The 15,581-nt window shown below is 43.2% G+C and overlaps 1 protein-coding gene across 1 annotated transcript in view; it reads right to left on the bottom strand.

Moving 5' to 3' along the window:
* Positions 1-14,329, bottom strand: part of scn1lab (sodium channel, voltage-gated, type I like, alpha b) — a 55,352-nt gene extending 41,023 nt beyond the window's left edge. Inside the window, exons 1-2 of the mRNA XM_053638643.1 lie at positions 14,295-14,329; positions 3,325-3,647 (exon numbers count right to left, since the gene is read on the bottom strand). Coding sequence (XP_053494618.1) covers positions 3,325-3,594 — 270 coding nt within the window. The 5' untranslated portion in view covers positions 3,595-3,647; positions 14,295-14,329. The remainder of the gene's footprint in view (positions 1-3,324; positions 3,648-14,294) is intronic.
* Positions 14,330-15,581: the final 1,252 nt, after the last annotated feature.

Here is a 15,581-nt window from a genome sequence, read left to right on the forward strand (position 1 = left end):
CGGAAGACTGTTGGGCCTTATGGCAGCAGCAGCCAACGTCATACCGTTCGGCCTATTGCACATGAGACCGTTTCAGTGGTGGCTGAAAAGTCGGGGGCTTCATCCGAGGATGAAACCTCAGAGAGTAATCAGTGTCACGCGGCGAGGCCTACGTGCTCTGAGTATTTGGAGGTGCCCACAGTTTCTAGCCTCGGGACACACTCTAGGGGTGTCTCCTTACCACAAGACGGTAATGACAGATGCTTCCCTCACGGGTTGGGGTGCAGTCTTTAATGGCTGTCCAGCTCATGGTCTTTGGAGCTGCTCTCATCTGGAGTGGCATATAAATCGCCTAGAGATGCGGGCCGTATTCCTAGCACTGAAACTCCCCCTGTTCAGGCTGGCGCAACTAATCCTTCTCTGGGCAGAGGGAAAGTTCTTGTCAGTGAGTGCAATGTACATTCCGGGCAGCCGGAATGTACATTGCACTCACTGACAAGAACTTTCCCTCCCGGGCAGCCGCAATGTAGGGGCAGACATCCTGTCGAGGCAGGGGCTGAGGCCTGGGGGTTGGAGGCTCCATCCACAAGTGGTGGAGTCCACATGGCGGAGGTTCGGACAAGCAGAAGTGGATTTGTTCGCCTCCGAGGAGGCAACACACTGCCCGCTTTGGTTCGCCCTCACTCCTCCCGCACCATTGGGGCTGGACGCCATGGTGCACCTGTGGCCAAGGTCACATCTATATGCTTTTCCCCCGATCGCTCTGCTCCCACAAGTTCGAGCGAGTGTTCGCCAAGACGGTCTACGTCTGCTGCTAGTAGCACCTTATTGGCCAGCTCGAATATGGTTCTCGGAGATAATTTCCCTGCTCGTCGGTACTCCTTGGGAGATTCCCACCCACAGGGATCTACTGTCTCAAGCCGGAGGGTTGATTTATCACCCTCGGCCAGAACTATGGAAACTGTGGGTCTGGCCCCTGAGGGGCACCAGCTCATAGATTCTGGTCTCACAACTGAGGTCATAGAGACCATGTTAAATGCTAGAGCACCATCCACAAGGAAATTGTATTCGCTCAAGTGGCGGCTTTTTGTCTTGTGGTGTGAGGAACGTCAGCTAGACCCAGTGAACTGCGCAATAGCTATAGTCCTGGAGTTCTTACAAGAATGTTTCTCAGCAGGGTTGGCTCCTTCTACAATCAGGGTTGCATGGCCGCTGTTTCGGCCAACCACACCCCGGTTGATAGAGCCTCTGTGGGGCAACATTCTCTAACTTTGAGGTTCATGCGTGGTGTCAGATGGCTGAGGCCCATCTGCAGGCCGCACATACCTTCCTGGGACCTTTCTGTGGTCTTGGAAGGTCTGTCAGGGGCCCCATTTGAGCCCTTAGAGTCAGCCTCTGAGAAGCTTCTGACTCTAAAGTTAGTTCTTCTACTGGCCCTGACATCTCTCAAGCGAGTGGGAAGTCTACAAGCTCTCTCTGTTGCCCCTTCCTGCCTTGACTTTACCCCTGGATTAGCCAAGGCCTTCCTGTATCCTAGGCCGGATTATATTCCTAAAGTGCCTACATCGGCTGCCCACCCTGTGGTGTTGCAGGCTTTCTGCCCTCCTCTGTTCCTCACACTGGAACAAGAGAGGATGCACCTGCTGTGTCCAGTAAGGGTTCTCTGTACTTACGTCCACCGCTCCGGCCAGTGGCGTAAGTCGGAGCAGCTGCTGGTCTGCTTTGGCGGCGACAGTAAAAGTGATGCTGTGTCAAAGCAGCACATCGCTAATTGGATAGTGGAAGCAATCTCTATGGCTTACGAGGCGCGCGGTCTCGCCACGCCTCTGGGCATAAGAGCTCATTCCACTAGGGCGGTCGCCTCCTCGAAAGGCTTTGTCCAAAGGGGTATCCTTGCAGGATGTGTGTGTGCTGCTGCAGGATGGTCTACGCCACACACATTCATTCGTTATTACAGCCTGGATATTCATTCCACCCCAGGCTCGAGTGTCTTGCAGTGACCCTCGGGCTTGGGTCTTTTTGAACAGGCCGTACCCTCGGTATGACGGAGTGGGTATTCCCGTTCCCATACTGTTATGCTGAATGCAACATCGAAGTTCCCTTTGAAAGCTCTGTCATACCAGGACAGGCCTGTGAATTGCGTCTTCGTTTCAGATAATAGAGGCTGGCGGCGTAGTTCACAGGTGCCATATATATATCATGTGACACGCTTAACTGCCACGTCACCTGATCATGGCAGGCCTATAAGTAGAGGCATGATTTTACACAAGCTTCAGATACCGGTCACGTGCGCAAGGCGCTTCCCATACTGTTATGCTAAATGCAACGTCTCGTTCCCTTCTCAGGGAACAGGGTTACATGCATAACCCCGACGTTTTCCCTATTTCAAAGAAAACCTCTATAAAGCTGTTAACTCTTAGCTACCTAAAGAACCAACGAGCATCCCTTTTTAAAATGTATTTAACAAGATGAATTAACACTTAACAGTTTTCTACTGCTTGATTTTTTTTTCCACCCTGAATTTCAAATAGCTGAATTCTGGCAAAACATGTTCAAATATCTTGCAAAGTCAATTTTCAGTCATATCAAATTACGCATTTTTTTTAAAGAAGCATGAACTGAGTTTTATGTTCTGGTGAATCAGTTCATCATGAAAAAATTTCCCTCATAAATCCACCTCCCTCTTTTTCTGCCATTTTCTATTTCCTCCATTCTGTTCCATCCCTCCTTTACTTTCCTTCCATATTTCCTCCTTCTGTCCTTCCATCCATCACTTCTTCTACACATTTGGTAGTCTCTCTTTCATTCCTTAGTTTCCCTTTCATGATTTCCTTTCCTTCCCTCCTTTTGATCCTATAGTCTTTCTTGCTTAAATGCTCTACATTTCCTTTCCCTGCTCTCTATCCTTTCTTACCACCATGTATCCTTCCATCCTTTCACTCCCTTGCCATCCTTTCCCCCTACTTTTCTTCCCTGTAACCTTTTCTCACTCTTGACCATTACTTCCCTTCCATTTTTCTTTCTATTCCCATGTTTCCGTTCCTTCCTCATCATCCATCCATCACTGCCCTGTTCCTTTGCTCTTTCACTTCCATGCTCTCTCCTTCTGCCCCTGTCAACTTTGTCTTTTTCCTCCCATCTTTTGCCCTCTTCCTACTTCTTTCCAATCTCGTCCTTGAACCCGTCCCACCTTTTATCCTTCCCTGCCTTTGCCTTACATCACCCCCCCCACCCCCCCTTCCTCCCATGCATAAATCTCTTCCAAGCACCTTCTACAATTCCTTCCCTGGACATCCTTCTTTCTTTTTGCTCCAACCCTCCCTCCCTCCCTCCCTGCTCTCATACTGTCTGGTTGCTGTAGTAGGGGTCCAGGTCCTCCAGGGGTACGGACACCAGTCCAGGAGGGATGTCCCCGTAGATGAAGGGCAGGGATTTCCCTGCCTCCAGGTCACTGTTGGGCTTGGGTCCGTTCTCGTCATCTTCATCAGTGCGCCTCTCGCCTTTGGACCGTTGGGCCGCCTCCTCAGCAATGCGCTGCTCAATGGCAGCGAGTGATTCTGGAAGGAAGGGCTGGAAGCTGTCAGGTCCGGGAGGAACGAGCAGCTGGGCAGCCATATTGACATCCTGCTCCTGGAGCCGGACCAGCTAGCCTACGGTCACACCGGGAGCTGGAATAAAAACAATATCAGTGAATGAGACTTCTTCATGTGCACTAGGTATTAGGCTTTAGTATGGAAGAAGCAGCACAAAATGCTAGACAGATTGTGAGTAGACAGATCGCTAATAATTGTAAGAGGTTTTGGGGTCATAGGCCGTAGTTGAGGCCAATGAAGCTAACCCAATAACGCTAGCTAGCTAAAATACCACGTAGAGAACAAAAACAATATGTTTAGTTAATTCTAATGTGTGTATTTTTATTACCTGATCATTGCTCAACGTGTATTCCACAGGGTCTCCCAAAAGTCTCCATACATAGGGGAAATGAACTTTTTAGCAAAATGTCTTCCAAAATTCATACTTGCATTTCAGACATAGTTTATATTATATATTTTTTTCAGATACCCTTTAAGAGTGCCTTTGACAAAAGAAGAATGTATTGAAATCATTCTGATGGCTGGATCGGGAAGCACATCACGCACAACACTTTTGACAAACTTATTACATTTTTTTTTAAACGGAAGTGTTACGTCCATGAGCATATATGAAGGCACAACGACGTGGTGCTGGCAAATATAGTCCGCCACGTATGGAGACTTTTGGGACACCCTGTATTATCTAATCTCTGTATTATATTCTCCAGCTGGTCCATAACGTTAGGCACAAACCAGATTAGCTAACACCCAAAGAAATAAATATACACACTGAGGATGAGCAGACGCTCCTGATGACTCAATCTCGACCAAGTTTGAGATACAAAAATACACCGAAACCCACAAACACCTCCCTTCACTACCATCTATCATGAGTTCTGTAACTAAAACAACTTTACAACTGGGTAAAGATACAAAGCCCACAACAAGGACAAATCATCTGACGGCCATGCCTTAATAACAAATGCTAAAATTCCGTCACTCCTGAATCCTTTTATCATCTTTTAGTATTATACTGACTCTTTCGCTATCTCTCTTTCTCCTGGTTGGATAGTTGTCATTGTGTGATGAGACATCTTTTGTGTGTGAAGTTATGGCGTGATGAGGTTTGACGTATCTGAGCTGGCTTATGACGTATGTGTACAGATTTCCTGCCAATTTCGACCAACATCCTTAACACAGCGCTGAATGTTGATTGCTATTACAGGATTGACAGGTGACTCACAGCAGCTCAGGGCCTTCAGATTATGAAGTGTTTTCTTCTTAACTTTCACACAATGCTAATTTTCACTGGCTTAATCTTGATTTCATTTTGACTTTTGTCGAGTTGTCTAGTTTTTTTTTAAGCCTGTTCTGGTGCATTGAGGCCAAACGGGCACAGCATATCTGACACTAACACTGATATTCGTGTTGTCCTGTCTGTGTGAATATGATAAGAAACTGTGTTAACAAGAACACAAAATGTGTTGTCAATAACACACTCATGTTTTAAAGCATTTTTACAATCCTACATTTTCCCCCAGAACGGTACAGATTTCTTGAGCATGACAAGCGTCTCCAAATCTCATCTCTCCTGATGAGACATGAAGAATTTATGGGAGACTCTACAGCGGCCCCCGAGACAGCGAGGTCAGCAAAATTACAAGGTGATGAAACATCTCTTGGCATATCGTCTGCAAACCCCCAGAAACCTCACGGACATCGTTCTCGAAGAGAAAAAAAACCCTCTCTCCAACAAGACACACAAAGATCGTTTGTCATGACTGTGTATGTGTGCATGCATGTGTGTGTTTAAGACTAGGAATGATGTGTGTGAATGATGAGGCAAAAAACATTCATTTGTGATTGAGAGTCCAGTCTCTTGTTCAGAACATGCGGACAGAGTGCATTAATGCGAGTGGATACAGAACCAAGCAGGAAGAGATAAAGGATAAGAGAGACAGATTGAGAGGGACTGACTGAAAGAAAAGTCACTAAATTACTGCTAGATTCTTGGGAAAATTGAGCGCGGGAGTCGTTCTAAAGACTGATGTGGATTACGAAGTCTCATTTAGCCTTTTATTACACATAATAGAATGGGCACACCCAAATGATCAGCCTCTGGTGGAAACCCAACTCCTGCTCAGCTCTTCTTACGGCACACGAGTGCTTCTGTTTATCCGTAACAATAAAAACACACAGTCATAAACTCTAAACTCTAAAGGATCTGTGGCAGTGTATAGGAAGGTCACAATTCAACTTCGGTCAAGACTCCATGGCGATACAGTGATAAATCAGCTCTGTGGTGCTTGATTTTTATAATCATTTATAACACAGCGCTGGTGAGTTCTCTAATCTGGTTGGTCAGGTGGTGTTAATTCATTTTCTAAAAGAGCAGCTCTGCCAGTAGTGCATCTACAAAGCATACGTTAATGTGCATGTTCTTGCATGATGTTTATTTCGGTTTTCTCTGTAACATGATAAAAAAGCTTTGTTTTTGTCTCATTAACTTCACTAGTGAAAATGCTACTATATTGCATCATTTTCTATTTTAATTTAGCCTCGCATCTCCAGGGTTGGGGGTTCGATTCCCGCCTCTGCCTTGCATGCGCGGAGTTTGCATGTTCGCCCTGTGCTTCGGGGGTTTCCTCTGGGTACTCTGATTTCTAGTCAGATCATATCCAATAAGATTAGTGGACCAGAGCTAACTGTTGTCCATCCATCCATTTCCATACCGCTTTTCCAACACAGTGTAGGGGGGAGCCCAGAGCCTATCCCAGGACACAATGGCACACACATCCATTTATACACTACGGAAAATTTGGAAATCAGTCTACAGCGAATGTCTTTGGACTAGGGGAGGAAACCCCTGAAGCACAGGGCGGGATTCAAACTCCCAACCCTGGAGGTGCGAGGCAAACATGCTTACCACCAAGCCACTGTGCCCCTGAACTAACTGTTGTACTGTATAATAATAAATAAAAGGATTGTTAGCGGTGACAGAGGAAACAAATACTTCTGGATGTCCTGTTATAGGAAAATGATCAACTTTGGGGTGGTAGCAGTAACTACACTTCATCACACCACCGCACTATTGATTCTTTTCCTATAACAGCACACCCCCAGGTGTTTTATTCCTTACTTAACAGCGTTCGCTTAAATGCTGCAATATTAGTATTAACATAACATTATTCATGAAATAATCCCTGTTCACATCACAATTTAAGATCAGAAATGCTAGGCTACTAGAAATGCCAAATGCCATTTTTATACGGTTGTGTCCAGCTGCGTAGTGTTTGGTATTTTTCTGTGATCACGCACCAATAGCAGACGAGTGTCAATGTCTTTGATCTACGTCATTCCTATAACATCTCTGACTCACAGATCTGCCAGGTTCTGCTTCACATCGCAGCAAAACAATGCTCACATCTAACACTAACACAGCAGATATAGAACATGCAGGGTGTGTGTTTGTATGTTTGCTTTCTTGTCCTCTCTTCTCTCCCACTACAGCGCCTCAGCGCCACCCAAACGGTGCAGCATGTTCCCTTTTGAGAGCGCAGTCACAAACAACTCGGTCACACACCAGCTTTATATCCTCCAACCCCCCACCCTGAGACAAACCTCAGGAGAGCCATTACACAGAATGCCACGTCTCTGCACATCATCTCCCAGTGGCCTGAACACACCTCTTAGAGAGAGAGGCATCAGGGAATACCAAAAACCATGTTTCAGTTTGCATTTCTGTCGTAGCACTGATGTGGGTGTCTTTGCTGCTGTGTGTTTCCTTCTTTAACGGGTAGATTCTGGGTTTTAAACAGCAAATTAGTCAAATGGCAATTGAGGAAATTGGTGTATTTGTGGTTACATTTTCAGTAAATGAATTCATTAATTATTGAAATAGTTATTTGTGAGTTTCTCTTGAGGTTGCAAATACAAAAAAAAATACAAAAAAAAAACAACAACAACTAACAACTACTACTTTTATTGATTGAAAACTATCCCTTCGTCTCAATTCTCCTACTATCCGTCCTAAACAGTATCCGAGATTAGAATTAGTGACCCAAATCGTATGAGTGTCACAAAGTTACCCGGATGGTCTACTATTTCTGATAGAATTTCGAAATGTGGATCTGCGGACACTTTTCCAGCTGATGTTGCCCACAATTCCTTGCGCGAGGGTGGGAGGAGGAGTTTTGTGACGGGTTGCTTCGCCGAATTCAAGGACGCATTTTAGAGAGGTGTAAATGAAATGTGGAAAAATAAATCAAGGGAATGGTGAATTAAATTATGTAGTATAAATTATATAAGGAATAATGAATGAAGAAAAGCTGAAATGCAACGAGGAGTTTGTTTATGGTGACAAAAGGGTGCTCTACTAAGTACTAAAGATGCTTGCTATGAAGGGGTTGAATAATTTTGAGACTGGAGAAATCATTATAAGTTGCATTTTCAGTTGAATTTGGGGAAACCACTTGAAGTGTTCGTCATGTTGAACTATTTCAATTGCTTTTGTTGGATTTCTTCATTGCAAACAGCTGAAAGTCTGTAAATTTTGACAATAAACCTAATTTGCAATGGGGGTTGAATCATTTTGATTGCAACTGTATATCTCAGTCTGATATTTTGCTTAATGATTCTTTGACTTGTCCAACTGGGAAACTACTGAAGGTTCTACACAGAACCCTGCAACAGAGAGTTTCTCCATCAAAGATCCATTATAGTTTTTAAACAGAAATTATTATTATTCTTTTATTTTTATTTTTATTTTTACAATTTATCTACAAAGAAATGGAACATACCTTCTTGGTATGTTCCATTTCTTTGTAGATAAATTGTAAAAAAAAAAATAATAAATAAAATAATAATAATAATAATAATAATAATAATAATAATAATTGTAAAATTATCGGCTCGCTCTTATAGAAAAGAAAAAGTACTGAATGGTGCACTTAAAAGTTCTAAGTAGAACCTACAGCAGTGTTTCCCTGTTCATCTCTTTAGGAAGCTTAGATCCCTTAACTATCCAAAGAACCCTTGAGGAACCCAGAGGAGCCATTAAAGCAGAACAGACGTTATGAACTTCACATGTAATAACATGGCATATAATACTGACTTTTTTAACCAGCAACACTTTCTATGAGATATAAGACTTTCATTGGTAATCTCATATTTACACAGTACTGCAAATTTGAGCGTGCGTGTGTGTGTGTGTGTGTCTGGTTGTGGGTGTATGTGTAGGCATGGGCATGTGGACTAGGAAATATTAAAATTGTCTGCACTGAGAAGATGGACTCCAATACCAGAGATGATTTGGACTCAACGTGAGTAACTTGCCAGATTTTTGTATTTCTTACAGTCTGAGAGTGAGACCGTTACACTCCTCCAGCGTGTAAATGTAAGTTACAGGCAGAATTATAACACATCCATCCAGTCGCTGTGACAGAACTAAAAATTTCCTCTAGGTATCCCGTTTAGAAACTCCTCAATAATCCCAGAACAATCCCTCCAGTAAATCCAACCTTCATCCATCCATCCATCTTCTACCGCTTACTCCTTTTCAGGGTCACGGGGAACCTGGAGCCTATCCCAGGGAGCATCGGGCACAAGGCGGGGTACACCCTGGACAGGGTGCCAGTCCATCGCAGGGCACAATCACATACACACACCCATTCATACACTACAGACACTTTAGACATGCCAATCAGCCTACCATGCCCCACAGCACAAGGAGAACATGCAAACTCCACACACACATGGCCCCGGTGGGACTCAAACCGGACCCTGGAGGTGTGAGGCGAACGTGCTAACCGCTAAGCCACCGTGCGCCCCTCCAACCTTCACATCTTAAGTAAATTTTATTGAAATACAATCCGTCCATGATTTCATGACTTTGTGAACGCAGAAATGAACGCAAAATCAAGCAAACGCTGCAATGTTCGGAGGAGCTTGCGATTTTTCAAAATTACTCCAGATTTTCAGCAGATTTGGGTCAAGATGCTTCATGAGATGTCATCACAATGGGCATTCAACTAAAGCCCTCTTCGATACATGTGCGTCGAACATCGAGTACAGCTAGAAGGTCTCATTTACCAACAAACATCACTGCGAAAGACCCTTCCATGCAAAACAATCCCGGGCGATTGCGATTTTGCCAATTCAAGTAGTTTTCCACAAAAAAAGCCTTTTTTGGCTGCAGCAATCACAAAAAAACTCCACAAAGTTCTGTAGGGACTGTATATAGCACTTTCAACAGTAAACATTGTCACAAAACAGCTTTACAGAAATATGGATGTAGATTTCGACCCCTAAAGAACAAGCCAGAAGAAACAGCAGCGAGGAACAACTCCCTGAGAAGACATGAGGAAGAAACCTGGAGAGGAACTAGACAAAGGGAACCTATACGCTTTATAATATACTTTATACTACATTATACTATAAATGACATGCATTTACTGTATACAAATGCCTTTTTGTACATGAAGCAACACAAGAAGCACAATGTGGCTTCTTGAAAATGTTCCATGTTTCAATTGACTTGCATCAGGTGACTAAGGTCCTTTGCCTTAGTCACCTGATGAAACATTCCAGTGTGGATTTTTTCTTTTAAATGTTGTTTCAACATCTAACCAGCATTCCCATATGAGTGCATGACTAATTTAGACTTTTAACAAAAATAAAATAAGCATTTAGCATCTTAATTTATGGTTAAAATTATACCATTCATTTATATCTTTCTTTCATTCATTCATCTTCAGTTAGCGTTTTATCCTGGTCAGAGTCACAGTGAATCCGGAGCCAATCTCAGGAACACTGGACCCAAGATGAAAGAATTCAGCCCCGACAGTGAATCCATACACAAATTACTCACACCTAGGGACAATTTAATATGAATAGTCCACCTCACCTATCAACATGTTAGAACGCAGAGAAAAAAAAGACATAGTCATGCGGCAAACAGACATGCACAGTGCTCAGGATCGAACCGGAGACCCTGGAGCGGTGAGGCGGCAGCGCTTCCTGACTTAAGCCAGTTTTCACTGCACAGTACAGCTCGACTCGACTAGCTTTACTTTTCCGAGCTTGCTTTTCCACTGCAGTTTAGTGCCACTTCAACGTGGGTGCTGTCTTCCACTCGCCTTCACACAGGAATAATGTTGTATTATCGAAGCCTTGTACAGATACACGGTCAGGCCGTATTCCAAATGCCTTTCCTGCTCACTGAACACGGACCCTAGTAAGGATGTAAATTAACGGCGTTCTAGACCCTACGTAGTGCTTGATATGCCTAAGTTAGATTCAGCCACGACAGAAATCAGTAAAAAGATGTAAAAATCTAAGACAGAAACCTTTCTTGTAATTTTATCTATAATGAGATAAATGATACATCATTTTCAATTAATAAAATTTTACCATACGCAAAGTGTGTACTAAATGACAAATTTATTCAGGCACAATACAGAACCACTCGTTAAGGAGAATTTCCTACTCCCTCAGTGCGTGGCTCACATCTAGTATCAGCTCGGCTCGCTCGGAACCTCGACTGAGGTGGTACTATAAAAAGTACCAGGTACCAGGTACTATTCACGGTGGAAAACCCCCAAAAAGCGAGCAGAGTGGAGTCGAACCATATTGTGCGGTGGAAAAGTACCCTGATTTATATCTCTGACTTAATAATTCTTTCATGTAATAGATTTTAAAAGATGCTAGTCTCTTAAGAGATCTTGTAATCTGGAGAACTCTTAAAGGTTATATGTAGAACCCAAAAAACAGAGGGTTGTAGCGTTGCATCAAATATTCCTTATGGTTTTTGGATGGAAAATAATGTAGAAAATAAAACATAGCCCTGTTTTGCAATTTATCTTTTATTTTAAACACAAGAAGTTACACATTAAATGCACACTCGGGTAAAAGGTCAAATTTAGAAGCCTTAAGGGTTCTTCGGGTTTGTCTTTCTGAGGGAGCCCTTAAAGGTTCTATGTCTAAACCAAAAACAGAACGTTGTAGTGTTGTGTCAAAGATTGCTTATGGTTTTTGGAAGGAAAATAAGAAAACGTAACCCTATTTTGTGATTTATCTTCAGATCTACAGTATATGCGTCTTAAGGGTTCTTCAGCTTTTCTCTCTAAAGGGACCCTTAAAGGTTCTATGTAGAAGAGAATTTCGCTGACAAGGTCCAGTCTGGTTTTTGAATGGAATACACGGAAATGCAATGTTATTTTGCAATTTATCTACTAAAAAAACATCCCATGAATTGTTGAAAGATTGTAGATCTACAGCATTTTTTCCACTTCTCTCTCTCTCTCTCTCTGGAGTAGCACTTAAAGGTTTTGCAAAACCTTTCAGTGTTTTCCTAAGCTTTTACCCCTTAAATATCCAAATGTTTAAAAATATATATATTACCTGACGTGACATTTTTCACTTGTTGTACTTTTTGGTTGTTACTTTGAATGATTTATACTCACGTGCACGTGAAAATCTCACCGCGACGCCTTGAAATCGGAATGAAATCGGCTCTTCCCTGGACGTCCCCCACCCACCCGAACCCTTAATCTCAACCTGGTGCAGTTGAAAACGTCAAAACAGCGGCTGTCCGCGGTGCTGAAACGGAGCTGCACGCGCTTCCTCCGGCAGGTCGTCGTTAACGTTAACGCCACGTGACGTGCGCTTGTGTTCATATCAGACGCAGTTTGCCACGGATAATAAAATGATAAGAGGTGTGTGTTCACACACACACACACACACACACACACACACCCTTTCTTTAAACGTCGCCGATGATTTAGACTCCATCGTGAGCGCGTGAAGTCTAAAGGTCGCAGTAACGTAGTAAAATAAGGTCTCCTGGTTATAATGACGTGTTTTAAAGAATATGTAAATGAGATATAAACTGGATGATCTGCAGAGATGATGCTGAAATGATAAACCGAGGATCGGTTGCTTTCAGCAACAAGTAGGATATAGAAAGTGGGATAGAGACGCCAGGAAAAAGGCACCAAATATCAAACACACAATTTCATCATCAGCAAGTAGGGGGTGTCATTTCATCGATGCCTAAAAATCCGTCGTCAATAAGGATGCTGGACAAGGTCACCTATGAGCGCGTGCCTCTCACGACATATCCGGTCTCTCCCGCCGTTGACTTGACACGTTTAAACGCGAACAGCATATATATCTCTCTCTCTCTCTCTCTCTCTCGTGTGTTTAGGAGGCAGGTAAGGCCCTACCTTCACTGCCACGGCTTCGTGTCGGAACGCACGAGCGCAGCTGCTGTCGCCATGTTGACGTCTCTGTTCATTTCCACCGCGCAGGAGGAGAAAAAAAGCCTAGAATTTTGTTCCCTCGCTTCTTTTATTGTTTTTTTTTTTAATTATTATTTTTTTTTTTTTTACCAGGAGCCCGCTTCCTCCACACGCGCGTGCGCGTCACAGGTTTTCCTCCTTTCCAAACAGCATCTTATAGCCTATCTGGTATATAGGATCAGCCTATCTGGTATATAGGAAACCATCCGCCTCTCGCTCGCTCCTGCCCCAAGCTTCGCGACACTTCGAGCTCGAGCTCGAGACCGAGATTGATGTAAGCAGTCGCACCGGAAAGGGTTAAACGGTGTCTAGGCGACAACGAAAACGTCTCTGGGCGTGCCTTCTTACTGAGCAGGGGGAGGAGGGTCGATTAGGTTGTGCATAAAAATAAATACATACATACATACATACATTGTATATAAAGGCTATATATATATTTAAATGTCGTGTGCACTATTTGATTTTTTGCTATTAGACTTTTCTGATTCCTCGGTTTTCAGCACCCCCCCCCCCCCCCCCAAACCCCACCAATCGAGAGGTGGGTGTGGAGATTAGAGAGAAAGAGAGAGAGAGAGGAGGAGGAAGAGGAGATGGAGGGTGTCGCGCGCGCTTGCGCGCCTTTTCAATGACACTCCTCATCCCTCATCAATACATATGATTTAGGCCTAGAAATTATTATGTAATAATAAATCACAAGCATTCATCACAGTGTTATCATACAACTATCACAATCTGTTGATGACAATCTACACGCACACACCAGACATAACGCTCATTATATCCACCCCCAACGAAAAAAACAAAATAGCTTAAAAATATATAATATGTCTAGCTAACCTTGTATTTACCACCAACGCAATACGGCAATACGATAGAGATATTTGTTTGTTTAATTAATGAATAAGAATAAATCAGATCAGAAGTGATTAGATTAGATCCGATCATCCTATCATTCGGCTCAAAAACGGAGCCTTTAAACCTCCATATGCCAAACACCACAAGAGCAACTGTCATTTTAATAGAAATACATTATTATTATTATTATTATTATTATTATTATTATTTTAAATACTAATAATAACAATACTAATAAACACACCATGGATGGATTCCATTGATGAATAAAAAGCATTACAAGTTCAGAACGCGAACACAACCATGTCTCTGTGCAGTGGGTTTTAACCACAACACATTCAGTAATCACTGTAGTCGACTGATTGTTTATTATTATTATTATTATTATTATTATTATTATTATTATTATTATTATTTTATAACCGACCCTCTCCTTTCTGCCATTATTATCCAACCTAATATTCGTCTGTCTGAGGACCAATAAACCTAAACCTTCATCCTAGATTCAATACACATCATGTCATTTATCTAATAGCGTTTTTTTTTTTCTCTAGACGTTTCTCCATTGATTTGTTTAGCCAACACTCACCATGGCGAAGCCCGCTGTGTGACTGCCGAATCCCTTCCTCTTATTTATTTATTAAAGCAATTAATTAATTTATGATCCAGTGCCTCTTTTTCTCCCATATATATAAAATCAGATCTTCTTTACATGCGGTGTGATGCTCTGATGGAGAACAGGAGCGCGCTTTTGGTTGCTTATCCTATGAAAACTGCTCTCTCCCGACCGTCGTTTGTCTTGCCATGTGTCGCCTGTAGGCGCTTCCGGTTGTCGCAGGGGCTGCTGTACGCGCGTGCACCGGCGTACCTAACTCCCCCCCCCCCCCCCCCCCCTCGGACCCCACCCGCGCGTGTAACTCGGGGCAGATGCTGGATGACATAACTAGAGACGTGGACGTGTCTTGCTTTTATTTACGTGATAGACATATTCAATTATGCAATAGAAGCAATAGCAAATGCTTTGTTTACACACACACACACACACACACACACACACACATATTTTTAGCAGTGAAGGCCTACACGGATTGAACTGTGGTTATGAAGTGTGTCATAAGTGTCTAAGCACAACTTTAAAACGAAACATCATGTCATCTTCAATGGAGTCCAAACCAAAATTTTTTTATTTTTTTTGTTTAAACTTCTTTTATCAATGTCCATCCATTTTCTGTACTGCTTATCCTACTCAGAGTCACTGAGAGCCTGGAGCCTATGCCATGGAACGCGGGACACAAGGCAGGGGACACCCTGAATGGGGAGCCAACCTATTGCAGGGCCCAATCACGCACCCATTCATACGCTACTTGAGCAAGGCCCTTAACCATTTCTGTTCCAGAGGCGCCGTATCATGGCTGACCCTGTGCTCTGACCCCAACTTCCTGGCATTCTGGGGTATGCAAAGAAAAGAATTTCACTGTGCTGTGACCAATAAAGACTCATTACTATGGACAATTTGCCAATCCCAATCAGCCTACAACCCGTGTCTTTGGACTTAGGGGGAGGAAACACCTGAAGGAGCATTGGGAGGCAGGATTCATACCTCCAACCCTGCAGGTGTGAGGCAAACATACTAGCCACTAAGCCACCATGCCATCATCCCCATCTAGTCTGTTTTCACTGTAATACCCATAACTGCATCAAATTTAAGCTGCAAAGCATTCTAAGACTTTGAGTCCAACTCTCAGTAATATGACGGTCAACATCACCATCATCCCTTATATTTGTTAATTTCTTTTCGCCTATTGAACACCACTGTAACTACGCTAGCAACAACAATGTCCATTTGGGACATCAGTGCAGGACACAACTGCTAACT

The sequence above is a fragment of the Ictalurus furcatus genome, chromosome 12, assembly GCF_023375685.1.
Source record: "Ictalurus furcatus strain D&B chromosome 12, Billie_1.0, whole genome shotgun sequence".
Lineage (NCBI taxonomy): Eukaryota > Metazoa > Chordata > Actinopteri > Siluriformes > Ictaluridae > Ictalurus > Ictalurus furcatus.